General features: G+C 40.7%; 1 protein-coding gene across 3 annotated transcripts in view; it reads right to left on the bottom strand.

Moving 5' to 3' along the window:
• PRDM5 (PR/SET domain 5) overlaps positions 1–24,302 on the bottom strand; it is a 213,688-nt gene that overhangs the window by 44,835 nt on the left and 144,551 nt on the right. For all 3 annotated transcript variants that reach the window (XM_075543864.1, XM_075543862.1, XM_075543863.1), the window contains one exon: positions 13,462–13,547. In XM_075543864.1, the coding sequence (XP_075399979.1) occupies positions 13,462–13,547 (86 nt within the window). The remainder of the gene's footprint in view (positions 1–13,461; positions 13,548–24,302) is intronic.

Here is a 24,302-nt window from a genome sequence, read left to right as displayed (position 1 = left end):
GCCTTATGTTCTTTAATAACTGAGACAAATGTAAAACATTGACTTGGTTCTGGCAGCTGGGGAGGAAAGAATTACATCAGCATTTCTTAAACTATGTTTTATTCAACACTAAGCTCAATGAGATGTTAGTAGGAAACACACATGAACAAATTAGCTTGGAAACCATGAGGATGATTCTCAGCAATGTCTACATTGTAGGATACGCTTACATGCATCATGGCAATCCAAGAAGAAGGAAGAATATATCATTTCTTCCAAAACATAAATAAAATCAACTCATCCTCTGTTCTCTGGGATCAGCCACCTCGTTCCTCTGGTTCTTTTCAATCTTGTTGACTGCTGCACCTCACTTTCCTTGGGGGGTGGGGAGGGGGTGGGTGGATTTTCCTCTGCTGTCTGCGCTCACTGTTTTCTTTTAATTCATACAAACTTCACTAGTGAGTTTGTCACTGTTGTTGAAATAACTCACCTATATGATTTTTTTCCTGACACCTTTTCTTGTCTGCTTCCTCTGTAGATACTGAGATGACGCCCTTCACCCCCTTGACATTCAACCATCATTTATTTGTTACTCCCTCTTCCAACTTTATTAGGTACAGAGCAGTTTCTTACCTGATTCTTGCATGTGCAGGGTATAACAGTAATGACTCAATAAAGTGCAGTCGGTTAGTGGAGCTCAGTGCATGCTCTTCCAAATGTTCAAGCATTAACAAGTACAAATGTTCCGCATTAGACAAAGGGGATTTGGGGTTGTTTCCCTCAAGAGTTCTCTATATATGCAACAATAAGTTGATATTATATTAAATAGAAACAGTCATAGAGTAACAGTAATAAAGTCTCCAATGTAAATTCTTTTGCTTTATGTCATTAATACATATTTGCTCTATTCAACACAGGGATCTGATTCTATTCTTATCATTTACGGTAACAGGAATATAAATCAGTTAGTCAAATACTCCATAAATTATCCTTTCAAATAAAATGCTGTCTAAATTTTAAATTGATAAGAAACACAAATGATGACCTCATCAACTTGACCAATGCCTCACTGAAAATGTCACATTGATCCCAGCCCTGGTCATGAGTCCTGGGGTTATATGACAGATAGGCAATAATAAAATGCACCCATGTGTCAGTCTTTAGGCTACTGTGCCCTGTTACTGTTCCATATTAGGTCCTGGAAAAGTTACTGGCAAGAGCTCTCCTCTCAGAATGAATGTTTGGACTGGAGGTAGCAGCTTTTAATTTTAAAACTTTTGATGTTAAGCACAGACATTTTATCCCATTTTCTAGTACAGTGAAAGAAAGGGAAAATTAGACACAACGTGTCCTGGAAAAGGCTCAGAAACGCTTTGCCTGAGAGCATCATCTTGCTGAAACACTCTCTCATCCTACCCAAAATGACAAGGAAGGATTACCAGAAATTATCAGTAGGCTGAAAGGCACAAAGAAACCACTGCTGTCTGCAATGAAGAGAGAACAATGGAATCTCCTTGATTACAGGGAAAAGCCACATGATGGTCACTACTGTTAATCAGCTGGAGACTTCCGGACCACTTCACAATTGATGTTGAGAGAATCTCAAACCCACTGCTCTTCTCCAGAACTCTATGAAGCCCTTCATTATCTGTTCTCTGGCAGCCTGTCTGTCTTTGTTTTTAACCATATTCTTTCTACACTATATTCATATAATCCATCCATCTGAAATCACAGTAGATTCTTATTTTTAAAAGGAGTTATGTTCTGCAAAGTCACCGTAAACTCTGAATTAGTAACTGCTGAAGCACTATCCTAGAGCAAATAAAGGTTTGGATTCCTCCTGCAAGCCTCTGGTCACAATAATGTTATAATCGTATAAATAATTAAATGTGTTCATGTTTGATGACAGCCTATTTAGTACATGTGTATTGATTCATTAATGATGGACTTGTGGCCAATAGCACTATAACTCATACCTGAAGACAATGCACCACATACATTTTCTCTATCAGACACAATACTACCTTTCATACTTAAGAAAACCACACAGCAAGCAATTCAGCCTTATCTTTGTTGGGTGTGAAATCAGCAAACAAAAAGGACAATGTTCAAAACATGGGAGGAAATAGATAACAAACAGGATACCATTACAATTTAAGAGCCAAAACAAGAAGGCAGAGCACAGCCTGGTGATTCAGCCAAGAATATGTGCCTGGGTTACTCAAATGCCCAAGAAGCGTCACTAAAACATCAACTATTGGTTTGAGGGTATGTTGTAACGAGAAATAAAATTTTCAAAAACGGAATCTATAATGAGGATCAATCTTATCTTAAGTGCCTTGTTGATGCTGTCGTTAGGTGCTGTCCAGTTGGTTCCAACTCAAAGCAATCTTACATACAACAGGCTAAATATTGCCTGGTCCTCCGCCATCCTCACAATTGTTGGCATGTTTGAGACCATTCTTGCAGCTGCTGTGTCAATTCATCTCATTAAGGGTCTCCTTCTTGTTCCCTGCCATTCAACTTCACTGAGCATGAAGCTCTTTTCTAGGGACTGGTCTGCTGACAACTTGTCCGCAGGACATGAGCTGAAGTCTCCATCCTCGCGTCTAGGGCGCATTCTGGCTGTGCTGCTTTCAAGGCAGATTCATTGGTTCTTTTGGCAATCCACGGTACTTTCACTATTCCTCCCCAGCACCGTGATTCAAATGCATCGATTATTCGTCCATCTTTCGTAATCAATGTTCAAGTTTTGCAGGCCGATGAGGAGAAGGAAACTATAATGGCGAAAACGCCTAGGTACCGAATATCATGAAACTACGCCTATTGCAGCGCTCACTTACCAGGCAAGCTGCTGTTGTTAAATGCCACGGGCAGCTCGTACCCACAGTAGCTTATGCATGGTAGTGCCTGAGATTTGAGCCCAATGTACACTGCCCGATCCTGCGGCATCCTGTCATTATGTTTCAGTGTATTACTACGCCTCGGTCAGCACATCTCCCTGAAGGTCTTCCTCGGTGTCACTGCCCTGATACTTTACCAAGAAGGATGGCCTTTTCCAGGCATTGGGCCCTCCTGAGAAGATGCCCACAGTAAAGGAGAGGAGATCTTGCCATCCTTGCTTCTAAGCAGCATTCTGGCATATTTCCTTGGAAACAGATATGTCCATTTTTCTGGGAGTCCACGGTACTTTGAATACATTTTTCCCCAACATCATAATTCAAGCACATCCATTTCTCTCAGGTCTTCTTTATTCATTTTTCAGTTTTCACACGCAAATATACTAGTTGAAAATATCTTGACTTGGGTCAGGAACACCATGGCCCTCAAAGTGACATCTTTGTCCTTTAACACTTTTGTCCACTGCAATGTATCTCTTTATTTCTAGGCTCCTGCTTCCCTGGCTGTTAATTTTGAATCTAAGCAAAATGAAATCCTTAACACCTTCAATTTTCCTCTTTTGATCATAATATTATCTAGTGGGCCAGTTGAAAGTGCATTTATTTTTTTTCATATGAGTAATGGATACTGAAAGCTATTGTCTTTGATATTCTTCAGCAAGTGCTTCAAGTTTTCCTCACTCTCAGTCAGCAAGATTGTGTCATCTGCATATTAGAGATTGTTAATAAGCTCCCTTCCTCTCCTGATGCCTCATTCTTCTTCATATACCTTCTCAGATCACTTGCTTAACATACAAATTAAATAAGTATGGTTAAAAGTTACGACCCTTCCATAGTTTCATTGTTCATACAACACACACCTTTCATGGTTTTAAATGTGTTGTATATCCCCTTATTTTGCAAGTAAGACTGGTCTGTATATCTGTTTCATCCGAGCATATTTTACTAGGCGATGTATTTGCCAAGTTAATTAGGTAACTTTTATATAGTTTACTTCTAAGATAATTTCCCTTTATTCATTCAACAATTTAAAAATTCACTAAGTGCAAGGACACAGTGCCTGGGAAAATGAGGTTTAAGATATAATTTCTGTGCATGTAGAATTCAAGGTCTAATAAAACTAAAATATCTAAACAAAAATGACAAAAACATTAAAAATGTACAAATAGTAACAATATACTTGTCAAATTCAAAACCAGGGAGGACACCAAACAAATCTCTCATCTTCATCATCATAATTAATTTAAGCACAGGTCCATTTAAGCTGAGGACTATCATCCCCAAAAGCAAGACTTACATACATGGTGCCTCCAAAAGTTATTCTAAACTTGAGTGTTGCTAAAAAAAACCTAGTACTAGACTCTTTGATGGCTATTTAATGATCGGGAAACCATTAAAGAGAAAATGTCATGGCCATGAGTCCATTCTCTTAAGTCATACTGACCATACCTCCTGCTATTTTTTATTTTTAAGTTCTCATTAATAAATTGGGTTGATACATAGCAAATGTTCCATTGGACATCGAATCTGTGGATAAAAAGTATGTAAATACTATGAAAGTCTTATGTTCACATATTTCTAATCTCTCTCATATTCTCAGAACACTGCATGTTCTGACACAATTGTCAGTGTTATGTTTTAAAGTTGAATTTTAAGAACTTTATTTTCTAATAACAAAATCCACCTCCCATTGCTGGGTGGTGATACTATGAGTATGTGTAAGAATATTTCACAAGTGCTCATTTTAACAGCGGCCGGAAATGCCATCCAATTTAAAATACATGAAGGAGCATAAAACATATGGGAAAATCCCATTATCTTTTTATTTGTTCATGAATTTTGTGGAGTTCTCTCATAGAAAAATACAATGCAATTAAAATGTTATTTCTTTAAAATGTGCAATGTTTAGTACTTTTTCCAATTATATCTTGCTACACTGCAAGAACACCCTAAAACAGCACAAAACATAGTGGCTTCATACAATTACTTTGTATTTCATAATTTAGTGGATAACTAGGCTCAGCAATAATTCTCACCAGGGATCTCTCTTGTAGTTGGAATCAGACTGGAACAGCTCAATCGTTTGGAGGCCCCACTGGACTAGAGATCTCAAACAGTGCCTTCAGACAGACTCAGTTCATGGTAATTGCTAACTGAAATGCCCACCTGTGGTCTTGCCATGTGGGTGAGGGGCTTCACACATGATGGCTGGTTGGATTCCAAGAGACATAGGTGAGATTAATATATATTAATGCAAAGAGGGCATTAAGATAGTAAATATTTGATAGTTCTAGGTCTCTTTTCTTTGGACACCTGCTAAACCAGGGATCCTAATCAAGGTCCAATAACCGCCAATTCCACAGTTTTGGGGTGTCTCTCATTTGTTTCTTCATCAGGGAATTTCAATCCCAAGTTCAGGGGCAACAGGTAACTTTGAGGCCCTCATTTTGTTCAGTGTGGCTTCCACTTCATGTCCTTCTGGTGTGGCTTATGGGGGATGCCAAGTTGCAGGTAAGGCCAGAGTCTTAGTGCATAGTCCATGGCGTGGGTCACTGAGGGAGGCGGAGAAACGAATTCAAACGTGTCTACCCAGGAGCATACTACCCTGTTCATTCTCTCCTTGGATTTTCCTGAAATGCTGCTGAGTATCCCTCCCCATTTACCGACCAAAGAAGGTATAAATGCCTCCTCTGAGACCACGCAGCGCCCCTCCCCCAGTCTTCACGTGATTCTCCAAGAAGGTTCCCTTCTCATTCCTGGGGAGCATCTGTTGATTTGTGATAACTTAGTCTCAATGCTGCCTGGTGTCAAGTGGATGGTCTTCTGCCCTTTCTCCTTTGACAAATACGGTCTCCTTTGTAAAGGTGGTTCTTATGCAGTACAGATAAGGGAGGTGGTGTATGGTTTATGGCCAACAAGCAGGCTCATGTGTACTGAGCGATCCAAAAAATTTTGACAGAATAATTAAGTCCTATTTATTTTAAACTGTCATCTCTTAATCTCAAAGCCTACAGAAATGCAGGGAACCGATCATCACGTTCTCGAATGGCTGGATCAGAAGTCCTTCATTCCTTCATTTAGATGTTGCTTGGCATCCCCAAAGGGGGTTCCTCACCAGGGAACTTAGAACGGCCTTTCACAGTGACTGCAAGAGTGCTGACTGGCTCGTGAGCACAGTTACCCAAATACTAATAATAGAGAGTTCTACCAAGGAAGACGTGGATGATCGTTTTAAAAACAGAAAAAGAAAGAGAAATCTGATGCTGTCGGTCCTTGAAAAGGGAGCTGTTTTTTTAAATGGTCTGCTTTTACCATTTACAAAGGGAAGGCGACTTACTGTAATAGAGTAAGACAGCTGAACTTTTTTTAGGTATATTTTCTGAGGCAAAACAGAATAAAATTATATTTTAAAGCCATTTATCTTAAATGATTCATTTGCATAGCTTGGGACATTTCCCAAGATGTGTGTAGGCTCTTGAAACAGTAAAAAATTTACTAACTCAAAAATCAAATTAAAATAGTTTGCAAATAGTGGCAACAAGCCAGGTCTTCTTAGTCCCAAAGGACAAAAACTGAAGTTAGAAAAAAATTTAAGTTAAAATGTTCCCATAATTATTTTTAAAAACTTTTAGAGTTACTATATTTGATTTTAATCCATTATCTTCCTCCCCTAGATATAATGAAACAGTAATAGCTTACTTGCCATGTTCCACAAATTCTTAATTTTCACCAGTAAATCCAATACCTCTTCCTTCATCTCTTGCACTTCCTTTCTCTCTACATTGACTAGTTCCACTCTATTTAGAACATCGCCATGCCCAAAGTGTCCTGGGTAGGAATCCCAGATATATTTGTGACTCCTCCCTACTCCTGATCAATTACATAAAATAGAAATCCAAGAATTATCAAGGCTACTACCGGAGGATCTAATAGGTGTTTCCTCCTTTGGGTACCCATTCTCTTTCACCTGGTCCCGAGCATGCCGGGTCTGGAAAACCCTAACGGTGGAGCAGACTCAAGGAAACCCTCCAGTCTCACATTCACAGGAGTGTTCTCCTAGAGTGCTATGAAGCCCATGATGCACAAAATGTAACTGTAACAAAAACCAAAATCCAAATCTAGACCAAGTATTGACTACACTGGCTCAACTTTGACAGTGCTGTCGTGCCAGAAGAGATGTTCACATTTCAAGCATGAATAACATTTACCTCCGTATCTACTGTTCTTCTACACACAGTTACTAAAGTAACACGCAGTCATCGAGTCAATTCTGACGTAAAACCACCCTGTACTGCGTTTCCCAGGCCGTCAGACTTTGAGGACAGCCCCGTGTGTTTCTTGAGAATGGGTGGTGAGCCTGAACCACCAGGCTGAGTTGGCAACCCCGAGCTCCCCCAGCAGCACGGCCAGGCATGGAAGCACGTTCTGTGACACGTCGTTTTGAAAAAGAAAAGCTGAATCTTTATGAAGAGATGGACGAGTTGACAAATCTAAATCCAAAATGTCCCAGATCGTACAACAATCAGACAGGGCATCTAAAATAATGATTTTAATTTTTGAAAAGTGAAAAACTGAACAATTTCAAGATAAAAATGAGCTATTTTAGCAGTTATGGAAACTATAAAAAAAGTAAAATGAAAATGTTAAAAATTTTAAAAATAGTATTAGAGATAAAAGATTCATCCAGCAGTCTTATCAATACACTGGGCATAAGAAAGAATCAATGAAGTTAAAAATAGATCAATAGAAATATAAAAAAAGACACGAAGAATAAAGACACCATGAATAAAATAAAAATAAAGCGAACCCAGAACAGACCAACCAAATGCTATGGTATACCATCAAACCATCTGACATACGTAATGCTGTTAGCGGCCCTTGAGTTGGTCCTCGACTATGTTGGCTCCGGGCACAAAAGAACAAACACTGCCTGGTCCTGTGCCCTTCCCCTGATTAATTGTGGGTGACACCCTTGTGATCCAAAGGGTTTCCAGTGGTGACCTTTCAGAAATAGACCATCAGGCCTTTCTCTCTAGACCATCTTAGTCTGTAACCTCTGCTGAAGCATGCTCAGTATCAGAGCAACGTGCAGAACACCAATAGCAGAGGGATGGTGGCTATGCATGCGGCGAACTTGTCAGAATGTTCCCCTTCCCATGTGGAAGGTGTGATTGTGACCATGAATCTCAGTGCCCACAATATATGTAGTAAACTCAGAACAAAACCCACTGCAGCCAGGTTGATTCTGATCCCACTGGGCTGAGGAAAACTGCTCCGGAGAGTTTCCAGGGCTGCACATCGTTAGGGCAGCACACCGCTTCCTCTTTCTTCCTTGGACCATCTGGAGGGTTCAAAGGGCTGAGTTTTCAGCTAGAGGTCCCATGCTTAACCCAATGTGCCACCATGATCCCCCATAGGTATCGCATAAGAATAAACGAAAAGGAGTTGAAGAAATACTTCATTTAAAAATGCAAAGTATTCTTTTAAAAATTAGCAAACACAAAAACCTACAAATCTAAGTAAAATAAATGCAAACAAACATATCTAGGGGTATGACAACAAATGTGGTGAAAATATAAGACATAGATCGTGTATATACCTTCTCTGAGGCATTCACACAGCAACCACATAATGCAGATATGTGGGATGCATACCATATTACTTTGTGTAGGCTCACCAAGAATTATGATGTTTTGTTTTACTAAACATAACAAACAATTCTTGAGATTAGACAAAAATGTCTGGGGATTAGAAGTATCCAAATGGTAAATGTACTATGAATGTGGAAACTGCAATGTGTTCCAGCCCAAATATAATGGCACCTTTTGTGGACTTTGTGCAGTGCAGTGAATTATTTATGGCTCTTTTGTCTCTCCTCGTACCAAAGGACGTTTCCTGGGTTCTGCACAAGAAGGGGGGTGGGGGGAGAGAAACGACTGGAATATATGGTTCGGCAGTGAGCGGGTAACAGGGTCAATTGTGATTGCCACTGTCCTGAGTATAAAGTGAGCCAAGGGGGCAGGATTCCACTACCAGTAGAGTGGGGGGCGCTGGGATCTCACCAGCAGCAGGAGAGGAAAACCAGGGTATCTGAACACTGCTTCTGTTTTGCCTCCCTCAGCCTGACCCCCAGTTCGTGGGACTTGGTTTTGGTTGACCACATGACCTGGTTTCACAAGCGACCATGACTTTGTTGATGAGGGGGATCTTCTAAACAGGTGTTTGAACTTTGGATTTTGGGGTTTTCCCAGCATCCATGATAGCTATTTTCCTTCATGCTGAGAGTGCAGATGTAGCCGCTTTAGTGAATTCCAGAGCCCTGGAGGTAAGAAGTATACGGAGGAAAGAAGTGCCATCAGGGACAAGGGAGTGGCCAGCACTTTCCAAAAGTGGGGCATTTAGGATAACTTCTGCCTTCTTTGGAATAGTCTTGTGTTGATTTTTTAAAAAGAAATTATTCCTGTACTGAACCCTATAACTCCTAATCATACTGGAAAAACAGTAACTGGCAAAGATCATTCCTTTAGAATTTTCTTCGTAACAATGTTGAAAGTCTGTTTGGCTCTTGCCATTTATTACATTAGCTGAGAACCTTAACGAGTTTTGTTTTGGAGAAGTTGGACTAATATGCACAGAGTATCTGAATGTATCCTCTGTATCCAATGCTTAGGCAACAGTATTTCAAAACAGAAGCTGGCTGGGATAAGAGAGTCATAATACAGTAAAAGTGAACAAGTAAATGTGGTGAAGAACGCTGATGGTGCCCAGCTATCAAAAGAGATAGTGACTGGGGTCTTAAAGGCTTGAAGATAAACAAGCGGCCATCTAGCTCAGAAGCAACAAAGCCCACATGGAAGAACACACCAGCCTGTGTGATCGAGTGGTCCCAAAGGGATCAGTTACCAGGCATCAAAGAACAAAAAATCATATCATTGGCTGCACACCGCCATGATAGGATTGCTGAAGACAAATGGGTGCATAAGCAAATGTGGCAAAGAAAGCTGATGGTGCCCGGCTATCGAAAGAGATAGTGTCTGGGGTCTTAAAAGCTTGAAGGTGAACAAGCGGCCATCTAGCTCAGAAGCAAAAAAGCCCACATGGAAGAAGCACACCAGCCAGTGCGATCACGAAGTGCCAAAGGGACCAGGTATAAGGCATCATGCAAAATATATATATATGTATATGTATATATATGTGCGTGTGTGTATGTGTGTGTGTGTGTGTGTGTGTGTGTATACCATATTGAATGAAGGGGTAAGAGCAGAGTGGAGACCCAAGGCTCAAGTGTCGGCCACTGGAGATCCCCTCATAGAGGGGTTTAGGAGAGGAGATGGGTCAGTCAGGGTGCGAGGTAGTTCCGATGAAAAACAGCTTTCCCCCAGATCCTGGATGCTTCCTCCCCCCAACTACCATGATCCGAATTCTACCTTGCAGTACTGGATAGGGCAGAGGTTGTACACTGGTGCATATGGGGGCTGGAGGCACAGGGAATCCAGGGTGGATGATACCTTCAGGACCAAGGGTGTGAGGGGTGATGCTGGGAGAGTGGAGGGTGAGTGGGTTGGAAAGGGGGAACTGATTACAAGGATCCACATGTGACCTCCTCCCTGGGAGATGGACGGCAGAGAAGGGGGGGAAGGGAGACTCCAGATAGGGCAAGATATGACAAAATAACAATGTATAAATTACCAAGGGCATATGAGGGAGGGGGGAGCGGGAGGGAGGGGAAAAAAATAAGAGGACCTGATGCAAAGGGCTTAAGTGGAGAGCAAATGCTTTGAGAATGATTGGGGCAGGGAAGGTGCGGATGTGCTTTATACAATTGATGTATGTATATGTATGGATTGTGATAAGAGTTGTATGAGCCCCTAATAAAATGTTTTAAAAAAAAAAAGAGTTGAATGAGCCCACAATAAAATGATTTTTTAAAAATACAGTAAAAAGGGAAATCAAATTATAGTTTGAGGCGAAACCTGTGAGGTTCGCGTTGCTCTACACCCGGCTCTTCTGACCGCTCTCCCTCGATTGTATGCAGTGAGTCTAAAGCGGGATTTCCACGGGAAATGCTATTTCCACATGCTCTGCAGTCCTTGGCGCTCCCTGGTCAGAAGCTGTACTTGGTTTCTTCCTGAGCAGAGTGTCCTGCGGAGGTGCTGACAAAACCACCTGCCCCGACGCGCTTTGGCGGCCGTTGCGAGATGCTTGAATCACGGTTACGATATGGAGGAGAACATATGGGCTTTGGGCTCGGAGTCATTATTAGAACGAAGGACCGAGCCCTGGTGGTGTAACACTTAACCGCACAGTTGCTAAGTGACAGGTCAGCGGTTTGACCCGCAAAGCGACTTGCTGGGAGAAAGCCCTGGCAGCCTCCCCAACCCACCTCCCGCCCACCCCCGACCCCCGCCCGAGATTACAGGAGAGGCACCGCAACCAGGAGGCACGACTCGATTTTAGTCGGAGTCAGCGCACAACATTAATTTGGTATGAAAATGTTTTAAAAGGTAGTAAAAAGGCATGAGTTAATTCAATACAAGGCAGAGCTTTGTACAGGGGTCGTCTCCACAGCTAGTCTGTCTAGGCTCAAAATTCAACTCCACCGATTACTTGCTTGGGCCTCAGTTTTCTCACTTATCAAAAGGGGTCAAGTAACAGCTGCCTTATGGGGTGGCTGTGGAACGTAAATGTGCAGTGCTTAGAATTATGCCTGGCATATCATTGGAAGTCTTTGTATTCATTTGGATTTCATTTAACTATTATGGTTATTCTCATTAATAAGCTTTATAAAAAACAATGAAACATTCAAATCAGTTGAAATGCACACAGCGCATATTCTTGAGACAAAAATACATTTTTGTTTGTTTGGTCTTCTGATCATGTGAAACAACATATCGTGCACCACCATGCCCACCTTAGGGCTGACATCACTGGTTTCCACGAAGAAAACTCGGGGCTCCAGTGCTCACCTGTTGGCACCTGACACCTTCATGTTGACTAAACACATAGGAACTCACTGCTCAAAGTAAATGTAAACTAATTTAAGCATTGTTGGCAATGATCTCAGCCCCATTTCTGACAGGCACTCTCCCTCTTACAGGACACAGTAGAGCTCTCCCCTAGGATTTCTGAGACAGTGAACCTTCAGAGGAGCAGACAGCCTCATCGTTCACCCAGAGTCGCCTATGGGTTTGACTGCTGGCCTTGCAGTGAGCAGCCTGTTGCTTAACCCACTGTACCACTAGGGCTCCTTTCTTTAGTGACACTCATCATGACATCAGTATTCTGCATATGATAAGTTGAAGGAGATAACTCAGAACAGCGACATACGGCTAATCCTACACAGCGTATGAGGGAATATTTACCTTTAGGTTATATTCCAATGTCTAATACCTGGATATGCTACAAACCCGAACAGAAACTCTGCTATGGATTTGCTCTGAGGGCAGGGAGAGCTGTGTGTCTCCTTCAGCACAAGGACAGGGGTATGTCTGCACCCCCGCACGGAGCTGAAGCGGAAGACTAGACTACTAAGTGGGACGAATATCAGTTTGTTTGTTTTCTGAAGTACATAGGGAAAGTAAATCTGAAAGAATATTTCATATAACGCTGCTCGAGGTGAATGCCCATGTCTTCTGTGGTTTTTGGTGTCCTGGTGGCACTTGCAGAAGTGTTGGGCGCCGCCCCCGTAAACATCAACAGCCTTAGAAGCCCTGCGTGGAGTTGCTATGAGTCACAAGACAGTCCACATGAAAGAAGCCAGTCCACACCGGTTTGGTGTTCCCTGGTTTGAAACAATGTCTAATTTATAGATAGACCACTTTGTAAAAGGCCAAACTGAAAGATGGAAATCAACATGTAGAGAAAATTTTAATAGTGATTTAATACGATACACAATTTCCTAGTGGAAAGTACCTAGCGGCACCCTAAACAGAAAAATGTGCCAAGAAATGCATTTGAATAGAGACGGTGTGCTCACCTGCTTTCCCCGTGGTTGAGGCGGATGGAGGAACCTGGAAAAGCCACATGCAGGTACCAGCACAGGCACACAGGGGGCTCAGAGGAAGAGGCAAGCACAGCAACTGCTCCCCTGAGAAACTGTGCACACCTGCTTGTCTGCCCTCTCTCCTCCTCATCGCTGAACCTGACAGGTCCTTGGAAGGCCACCCTTCGGTCAGTGCCGCGCAGTGGGATGAAGCTGACCGACTCGCTGCGATTAGTATTACTGGACAATATTCAGCACAGCAGCATCGATGTCTTCTAGTACTAACAGGGGAGACCTACCAGCAAAGCAACGACTACACTTTCTAGTATTAAATGTGAAGATCTATTCCGCATGGTAGTTTACCAAGTAACTTTTGAAAATAAAGTCACAAGTCAAAGAATGGGCCGACTTTGGGTTTGCGCTTCAGTTTTTGTTTTCCTTGTTTTGTCATTTAAAAATGATCCTCCAATGGCCATCATAAATATCAGCATTTGATTTTGAATGCCTCATCTTTATTGCTGTTGTGAAAAGTTTAATATGCTTTTGAAAATACAAGACGGTTTTTATCATCAAGGCTCATGAAAAAGGATGCAGTCTTACCCTGGTGTGTGTGCGAATGTGCATCTTCAGTCCATCATTTTTACTGAATCCTTTCTCACAGTACGGGCACTGGTAGGGGCGCTCACCTGCAAAGGAAGGAAGCCTCTGTCAGAGAACCATGAACAGCAAAGCAAGCACTGTGCCCTCATCCACACGAGCGGTTACACCTGTGGCTTCTTTCAAGTGGCTCCTGTCCAGAGCCCAGCAGACACCAGTCAGGGCAGTGGAGGAGGGAGTGCAGCCTTCCTCCCTGCGCCAAGGAGCTGAGCCCAAAGCACACAGAATGTTCAGAAAGAGACCGCATCCCCAGCAGGTCTGCTGCACATCCTCTATCACTGGGGCCTATGCTCAACTTCCTAAGGGTAAGAACTGGTTTGTAACTCTTGGAACTGATCAACGTGTGGTGTCATTGTACTCTTGTTTTTCTGTTGGCAGTTACTGTCACATGAGCTCTGACCCCAACACAACCAGAAAAAATGCTGCCTGAACCTTAGGTGCTGTCCCCACAATAGGCTGACCATTGGTGTGCCCAAGTCTCTGGCTGGGAACCCTGTCATTTCAGAGTCTTCCGACCTGTGGGGCTCCCCTTCCGGCACGACATGGGAGAAGAGTCTGGGGCCATCCACAGGGATTTTATTGGCTACGTTTGAAGAACAGCTCCTGAGTCTGCCTCTGGAAGCTCTGTTGATGGGATCTGAACTACTCACTGTTCCCAGGATGAGAGCAACACAAGTCATGAGAGTACAGCAAACTGACGGCTAGCCGCGCGTTCATGGTTACTGCTCCGTGCTGCCCAGGCCGGGCTAACCCACAGCAAGCTTTTAATTTAATCCTTTGTACAATGTAAAGGTTTCACATAAGCTTTTAGTTAGAGGGAAGCATCCTAGAAACAATTTCATCACATTGTGCACTGAAGATATAAACATCGAGAGTTAAACCAAATAATAATTGAGCCATGCTTTCTTATATAATCAGATCTCTCTCGTGTAGAGCTTAGAGTTTAGAAAATTGCTAAAATGGTAACAATCAAGCTGTTTTCATCTCATGAGAAATAACAAACATGTGACAAAATTTACTATCTAGGTGAAATTTAAAGATGTCCTCAGGTCAAAGCCTAATCATTTAGAATGAACAGGAACTCAAAAGTGCTAATTTACTTAGGCTTTCATTTTCCAATGTACACACACAGCAGGAGGCTGACCTTGACTGTATACATGGATGAACACAGCAAAAAGATTGGTTTCAGCAAATTGAAGACTTCCATCTGTCTTTCTATTGGACTAGGGAGAGTGCTGCTCTATCCCGTGTGCCGAGCTCCGTGTGGGTAACGCTGATGATTGCAACGAAGTCCCTTCTCAGGCCAGCAAGCTCCTTTGCCGCAACCCACAGACCACTCCCTCACAAACTTCCCTGCCCTCACCCCGTACTCAGAGCTCACCCATTTCAAGACCACCAATGGCACTTGGGGGTCTGAACTGTTCAGCTGAACTTGGGTTTACAAGGGATTTCACATGGAAGTGATTGCGGCAAAATACTGTCTTTTCACCTTTCTTCCTTGAGAAGATGCATTGTGGACTCTACTTTTTTTGACTGGGCGGTATTGATAGGGGCAAAAGATCAAAAGTGGTGGAAGGAGTGACCTAAAAATAATGATAGCACAAAAACAGGTAGTACACTGGCTAGGCTCACTGATTTCTCCGGTGAGGCAAAATTAACTTTAGGCCAGGTGAGCTTGCATGGAATTCCTGGCATTATCCTAGTATTTACCCAGGGAAGACACTGCTTTTCAACAGGCAGTCAGCGGGGTAAAGTTTAGCTCCCCATTTATTGAAATCTTTTTGAAAATGGGATTTTATTTTAAACTAAACCAAGGATAGGTGTTTACTCTTAATCCTAGATCCTTTATGGAGCCCAAAGAGGAGTTCTGGTGGCATAGTGGTTACTCGTTGCGCTGCTAAGTGCAAGGTCAACAGTTCAAACCCACTTACCACTCTGCATGAGAAAGAGGAGACTTTGTGTTCCTATAAAGACGTATTGATACTTTGGAGATACTGTACAGGCAGAAGCAAGCTGACAGCAATGTTTTGGGGTTTTGTGGTTCTGGAGTGCCAGTCTCTGGATATCCACTTGCCCACCAGAGAGCCGCACTTGGATGCCTCCCGGGAAATCTCAATCCAGGATGCATTGTTCTGAGTCAAATGCTCTGCAGCCTCTGCTCCTGTATGTCCCATATTACCTGCTATGAAGTTAAAAAAATATGGGAGCTATCCAAGATCCCTTTAGAGTTCTTGATGATGACGGCAAAACAGAAGCATTATAATAACAGCAGGGGGGGTACAGAAGCATCCACAGTAGCAAGTATAGCAGCAGGAGCTAACATTTACTGAATTCTTAATAATTCAAACATTCTCCATGCACACCAAGAAAAAGGATGGGCTGAAAATAGAACAAAATGCTAATGGTGGTGGTTCTTATATCACAGAATTGCAAATTATTTTTCCTCACAAAATATGAAAGCAAAGTTATTTCTTAGACTTTATCAGCATCTGTTTCACATTAGTAATAAATACTAAAGGATAATAAAATATTGTCCTGTCTTTTTGAAAATGGAATCTATCAACAATCTAGAGTATGGAGAAGGCATAACAGAAATCATAAGATTATTTATACTTAGCAAGTCAGCTAAATCAGCACTTTGCCTACAAACATAAAGTAATCAAATATTCAGTGCTAGTCTCTTTGTATAACATTTTTTTAGTGTGTGACCTTGTTCCCCAAATAGTAATAATATACTAATCAAATAAAATCAAAGATGTAAAATCCCCTGGCAATTCATTATTAATACAAGAAGTTAGTATTTTCTTTCAAAAGTGATTAAGCACAATGATAAATACTTAGACATCTTAGAGAAGTGAAGCTAACAAATTCATTCTATATTTTACATATTGTCATAATACATAATATAATCTTACATAGTAGATATGAAAGTTTAATTTCTATTAAAGGTATGCCTTTTGTCCTTTTTTGGAATCTAATTGTGTTCTCATCTTCTTTCTACCTGTAACTCTGAAGAAATTATTTAACCTCACTCAACCTCTGAGAAATAGAACAAATAATGGCTAGCTGGTAGAGGAACAGTTGACTCTACATCTAAGTTTGCCTAAGGCAGTTATTAAAGCCTGTTATTCCAGAACAATCATAAATGCTATTCGTTCAGACTCAAAAGTATTCCATTTGAGACAATCTACATACATGGCCAAGCGACTCATAATGATGACAATATTGTTACTATTAATGTGTGTCTATGCTGCCCGTGAGGTCTAACTAGACTACTCAGAATAGAAAGTAATCCCTCTAAGAGAAAAAGAAATAATATTTCTACCCATTTCCACTCTGAGGCTAAGAGCCAGCGGAACAAGAGCTGACATTTGGGAAGTTTGGGTAAGTATCACTTCACTATTTCATTCCACTATACCAGACTACAGCTCTAGTGTCAAAGAACATCACTGGGTAAATGGCTTCAGTGACTTTATTTGTCAAGTAGAAAGTACACTTTTCAAATTAGACTAGACTCTCCACACACTGCTCCTCTTTCAACCCTTCTGGCTGCCCCATTGTCAGGGCAACCTGATGTTCTTAGAGTCCCCAAACAGCGCTGCCTGTGAAGCTCTGATGATGATCTATACAACCCAAGATAATGTTAGTAACTCAACATTATTTGCCTCAAGTGCATACTAAAAAAGAGAAGAAAACTATTATTCGTAGGTTAGTTTCACATTATGCATATATTACTCCATTAGCTCAAATTATTCTAAAATATATGCCTTCAGAATTTTTTCTCCTTATAAAATTACCCTGGTGTATAAAGGACCGAATCTACAAGTGGAATTAACTTCACAAACATAGATTTTCTTTCTTATTTGAGCACTGTCAGTAAATAGGATCTTATGGTTGCAGTCCTAGTACCTTTATTTTATTTTTAACATCTCAGGTGGATTTAGATGTTGTCTTTTTGTGTATGTGTCGGTTAATCTACTGAAAGCCTTCACATTCTGACTAACATAAATTAATTAATTAATCTGAAATTTAGCTTTTAAAATGTGGCTACATACCAAGCAATATGAAAATAACAACAGCAAAAGCATGCACTGCCCCCTGTTAAACTGTTCAGAAGAGCAGTTTGAATTTTTATAAAACATGATATTGCAAGATGAGTATGGCTGGCATACAAATGGGTCCACGGACACAGGCGGGGGAAGCAATTTACTCCAGGTGGCGCAGCCATTGAAAGGCGGGATCAGCGTTTGAGCCCCTTCTTAAGCCCCATGCCTCCACATAAATAATAATACAGGATAACTGGATTAGAGTTATTATTCTTTCAAATGCTTCTCACAGCCGTTAATACTGACCATTTCCTTTGTCTGATAGATTGAAGAATTTTTTTAGTTATCAAAGTTTACCAGGGAAAAACAGGGAAAGGGGCAGGTTAGAAATGTATGTGTATTAGGTCTCAAAATAGTTGCTGGGTGAAGAGGAATACTGACATAGTTTAAAGTTTACTATGCAAATGTAAGCTCTCATGCATTCATGAGAACTACATTTTACAGTGGGGAGTGTAGACGATGTAGTATATATTGAACATTTCAGAAGAGAAATACAATATTGGCACACCCCACATACTGCCCTACTGAATTTTTGCTACCAACAGTCAGATTTAATGAGCATAGCAAAATAAATAATATTAAAGTATGCATAAAAGCAAATGATTTTCCATTTAATTATAGAAAACAGATGTGTTCTTTCTATCTGCTCCTTTAAATAATGTTCTGACACTGAATAACATGAAAATCCCATGCGTTTTCTCTGCACACACAGAGGATCACAGCAAAACACTATGGCAGATAGAGCCGGCCAGTTTAGAGTAGATTTTAAAAGGTGCCGCAAAGTGGACACTGCATGAAGCTAGCTTATTCATTCAAGAAATAATAGTTTTTGAGCACATACTCTCTGCTAGTTACTGTCCTGGGCTTTGGGAATGCAGTTGCGAATAGAATCACAAAAGCGCCGTCTCTTCCATTTTACCAGTAATATGAGAAAGACAAGAAAAAGTTAAGAAATACATAAGATAATTTCAGAGAATGACAAGTTATATAAAGAAAATAAAACAGGGAAAAAAGTTTAAGAAAGACCTCTGGCCTGGGGACTGGAAGGGCTCAGGACTTAGCAAAGGGCATCAAGGGAGGCAAATAGGTTGAATGAGAGCAAGTCGGCTGGTGTCAAAGCAACATTATTACATCACTTTTGCTGTAACTCTCCATCTTTGAACTAGTAGTATTTTAGACTGCTGAGCTTTACATGAGGGCTTCCAAATCCTCATTGATGCCCAACTGAGATGTAAGTATCTTATAAATAGTTGCTAAGAGCGTCAGAACGGGAGACGGTCTTTCAGAGGCAGGCAGCGGTAAGGAAAGGGGACATCTGCGTGCCACGTGCAACACCGTGCCCACGTCTAGCCTGGCCTCCAGGGGCACTTGAGTCTTTGACAAAGGGAAAGCTTTATGATGACAGCCACCCACCGGCTGAAAACATTAATAAACTGTCGCATTCTAGTCTAGCATATGGCAATAGGATTAACATTTACTGATGCTAGTGTCATTTGATCATATGTAATTTTAATTAAAGACATCGGAAAAGCTCTTGCCCCTACCAAGTTTTAACACAGTGTCATCCAAACAGCATCCTAAGGAAACGTGTGAAGGGTTTAGGCTGACAATGCATACCTCTTCATGATCAAAACCAAATACACCGAGTCAATTAGGACTCCCAGTGACATCACAGAACAGAGTAGAAGGGTTTCCGGAGTTGTCAATCTTCACAGGAGATGCAGATTATTTTTGTCCTGAAGAGCAGCCTCAGGTAGAACTCACTATTCAGCCAGGGCGCCTGTCTTCCTGAGAAAAGTACCTAACACCTCTATTTCATTCATTAGCTATCTATGGCAATGTGACCTCTTCGGTGATCAAAAATCTCGACAAAAATCATTTTCTAAAGATCTATGTTGACATAATAGGAAACAAACAATCTTTCAAAATACGGTGCATGTATTGCATGGTGGGTGCACTCTCTCAATCTCTTGGCAATAAGATGCTGTCAACTAAATGACAGATGTCAGAATATTCAAATGGACTAGACCATGGATTTATTTAATCCGGTATTTAGAAGGATTTGTTGTTTAAAATACACTTGAGTACTCTATCAGTGGACTCAGGGATCGGGTTTTAGTTTGAGCTACGAAGCATACTGAAAGCAGCAGATCTGTCAAGAATGACCACAACCCATCTTAAAGATAGGATGTATGCAGATGCCATGTACTTTGAAGGATTTTATGAATGAGCAAGAAAGCCTGATATTTGAGGTGTACATAAATGTTTTAAAATATTCTTTATTAATAAAGAACTTTAATAATTTAAATGACTATTTTGTCATTTTATGTACTAAAATTATTACCCAAATTATTCTATAAATTCAATGCAATCTCTATGAACATTTCAGCAGCCTTCTTTGAAAAAATGGCAAAGCCAATCCTTAAATTTATATGGCATGACAAGAAATCTCAAATTTTGCCCTAGCAAATTTTGAAAACAGAATAAAGCAGGAAGAATCACACATCTGAACTAAAATGATATTATAAAGCTATAATAATCAAATCAGTCCGGTATTGGTATAAAGATAGACATTTAGGCTTTTGAAATGGTACTGAGAGTTCAGAAATTAACTCATAGTTGAAGGAAGTTAACTTAACTTATTTAAATTAACTTATATTATCTATTGTCAATTTATTCTTTTATAGACTGTTAAATCTATTCAATAGTGAATGAATAGTCTCCTTAATAAATAGTGCTGTTATCTGAGTTTCCTTATTCAAAAGAATGAACTTAGAAGCCCACAACTCACACTATATAAATAATGAACTTGAACAAGGTAGAATGCCTAAAAATAAAAACTATAAGGCACAAAATAAAGCATAGGGTAATGATTCAGGAAGGACCTAATTTTTTACCAGTGAATTTTTTAGATGTGACACTAAAAAAACAAGCAAAAAGGGGGCAAAATATACATAAGTATTTAAAGCTTTTGTTCAATTGAGGACTTTAACAACAAAGTGGCAAGATAACATCCAGATTGGGGAACAACCTACACATATGTATGCCCCCCCCAAAAAAAACCCACTGCCATCAAGTCAATCCAAACTCAAAGTGACCCTAAGAACAAAGCAGCACAGCTCCTTAGAAACAGGGTTTCCCTGGTTGATTATCGTACGGGAGCAGACAGCACCTTCTTCTGGTAGACTGGAACTTCTAGCCTTGTGGCTATCAATTCAATGCTGAACCATTGTGTTCCATACATGCATAAAAAATAATTCCTAGAGCCTTCTCCTGTGTGCCTGTGTATGCCTTGTATCTGTGTATGACCTTGAAAGAAAAAGGAATAGAAAGACAAACCACCCACTGAAAATTTGGGCACAAGACTTGAACAGACATTTCACAAAAGACAGGTTGCTGAGTGGATTCCAATTCATAGTAACACAATAAGGCAGGGTAGAGCTGTCCCTCTGAGTTTCCAAGAACAGAAAGCCTCCTTTTCCTCCTAAGAAGTGGTTGGTGTTTTCAAACTGCTGGCCTTGAGGTTAGCAGCCTACAGCATAACCCACTATGCCACCAGGGCTGCTACAGAAGAAATACAAATGGTTAAAAAGCACATGAAAAGATGTTCCATGTTCAGGCTATGCCACACCACACCCCCTACCATGAAGTCAACTCCAACTCGTATGACACTGCAGTAGAGCGTAGAACTCCCCCACGGGGTTCCCATGGCTGGCATCCTCCCAGAACAGGCCACCACATCTTTCTCCCACGGAGTAGGGTGGTCGGTGAGCTGCCTATCTTCACATTAACAGCCAATCACTTTTCAGTTTAATAAATCATTTTATTGGGGGCTCTTAAAGCTCTTACAACAATGCATACATCAATTGTATTGAGTATATCTGTACATATGTTGCCATCATCATTTTCAAAATATTTGATTTCTACTTGAGCACTTGGTATCAACTCTTTTTTCCCCTCCTACCCCACCATTCCACCCTCGTGACCCCTTGATAAATTAGAAATTATTATTTTCATTTCTTACACCATCTGTTGTCTCCATTCACCCATGTTTCTGTTGTTCCTACCTATGGTGGGTGGGGTTTATACATCGATCATTGTGATTGGTTCCTCCCACTCCCCCCTACGTTCATAGTATCTACTCCCATTATTGTTCCTGAGGGGCTTATCTGTCCTGGATTCCGTATGTCTGAGAGCTGTTATCTGTACAGTGAACTGAGGCCATGACAGTGTGGGGGAGGAAGCATTCATTACAGAACTAGAGGAATGTGGTGAGTTTCATCTGTGCTATGCTCACCTGGCTGGCAATATTCCTCCATTACTCATGAGGGAGATGCAGAGAAAAACCACAAGGAGGCATAACTCACTCCCACGACAATGTCTATAATTAATATATATATATAGGTCTTGTTAGGATATAAAGAAATTGGAATTTTCATCTCTTGTGAAAATTGCCCCCTCCCACTAAAAAAAGGAGCCACTGTGGAAAATGGTTTACTGGTTCCTTAAAAACTTACACATGGAATTACAATTTAGCAATTCCACTCCTGAATTGAAATGAAAAACAAGAACACAAGCACAGATTTCTTTACGAATGTTCTTTGCAGCACTATTCCTAATAGCCAAAGGTAGACTTAGGTGAAATATCCAAGAACAGATGATGAATGGTAAATAGAATGTGGTTAATACATAAAATGGAATGTTAACGCAGTTATAAAGAGAAACACATGCTACAATAAAGAGATGAACTTTGAAACTTTACACTGAGTAAGATAAGGCAATTACAAAGAAATAAATATTGTCCGATTTTACATACATAAAATATCTAGGATAGGCAAGATATGGAGACAAAAGTTTATTAGTTGTGGTAGTTATATAATTTGTGGTCAATTTGATAGGATTAAGAGTGAATGCGTGGAGTTTAGCCTGTCAATCAGATTGCAGCTTGATGGCCTCATTTGGAGGCGCTAAGGAGATAAACAGCTAGCCGGAGGTGGGACGACACTCACTCCCTGTGAGACATTTCTGTTGACAAACCACATGGAGCTGGGCTGATGGCAGCCAAGCTGATGGACCTGGAAAAGCAAGTGGAGACCCACGCCAGCACTGAGAAGATTCCACTGCACTGGATCCACAAGACTTTCCACCCGCTGGCCTGTGATCTTCCTGCACTTGGAGTCATTGCACGTGTTGTGTGAGTCTGAAGAGGAATTACAGACTGGTACTGTACATATGGTCTAATATCGGACCTATGGACTTGATCTGGACTGGGCTGGGATGTTTTCTTAATGTATAATTACTCTTTCTATAACGCTCTTTCCTACATACCTACGAGTGTCTATGAATTTGTTTCTCTAAACTACCCAGACTAACACATTAGTGGTTAGGAGGGGTGCATCTGAAGGAGGGGAGAGGGGAGAGACCTTGCTGAGAAGACCGTGAGATTTTATTAAAGGTGGAAGAAAATGTAATGTCATTAAACTGTGTATGTTATGAATGCTTAAATGGAACACAATTTCTAATCTATATCCATAGCTATAATCACACAAAAGACAAAAGAGTCCTGGTGGCTTAGTGGTTACATGTTGGGCTGCTAACCACAAGGTCAGGAGTTTGAAATCAGTAGATACTGCATGGGACAAGAGGCTTTCTATTCTCATAAATATTTATAATTTTGGAAACTCACAGACGCAGTTCTACCCTGCCCTATAGGATTGCTATGAGTCAGCATTGACTCAATGGCAGGAAGTTTATATAAGGATAAGTGGGATGAAAAGATAATGGGTTTTTCCCCCAGAAACCTTTTGAAGCCCTTCCTTGCCCCAGTTTACCATAATGAAAAGTAAAAACCTACATACGCTTCAAAGACATATAATTCTGCAAAAGTTTAAATAAAGGATGTACACACTGAAAATAAAAATTTAAGTCACATTAAAATCAGACTTTTATTTATTTTCAGTGAAAGATTCCAATGTAAGTAATGTTGAAGGGTGAAATCTTTTGGATTCATATTAACTGGATTTTTCTAACAATTTGGTAGATGACAGCATTTTCTTACCAAAAGAATAAATGGGGGGAAAAGCCAACTTTAAAAGTATGTTTCACATAAAATTCTCTGAGATAATTCCATACAATTGAGCTTTAAGAATACGGACACTGGCTGTGAATTCGTAGGAGCTTTTCACATTTGTTTTTCTTCCATTTCAGAGGACCTGCTTATTGTCCTTTCTAAACCGAGAAGAACTGTTACAAAACAAATTGCGTCATTTTAAATGAAAACCAAACCCTGAATATATTAGTATGGAACAACCAACCTATTCCATTTTTCCTGTTCCCAATTCCACTCACCTTAATTTAGGAAGCATCTAATAAATTACAAGATACCACCGAGAGCCATGAAATGCTACTCTGACAAATGGAAGCAACCTCAGTTCACGTCTGGCATATTTCTGTGAATTGCAATGAGCATTTCCCCTTTTTTATTTCCAGCATCAGCAAACAAAACAAAAACCGAATGACACCCCACTGGCCTCAGTGAACTCCCCATTGTTTCTCTTTTGGAATGTTCCTATTAATCAAACCTGGGGGTTTCACTGGATCTAAAGGAGTTTAACCCAAGGACACCACCTTTAAGGAAAAAAAATAACAAAAACTTGAACTTAACATTCACTCTTAGGG

Source organism: Tenrec ecaudatus, chromosome 3 (assembly GCF_050624435.1).
Source record: "Tenrec ecaudatus isolate mTenEca1 chromosome 3, mTenEca1.hap1, whole genome shotgun sequence".
NCBI classification, from domain to species: Eukaryota; Metazoa; Chordata; class Mammalia; order Afrosoricida; family Tenrecidae; genus Tenrec; species Tenrec ecaudatus.
Note: the sequence above shows the minus strand (reverse complement) of the source record. Positions and strands in the feature narration are given on the sequence as shown.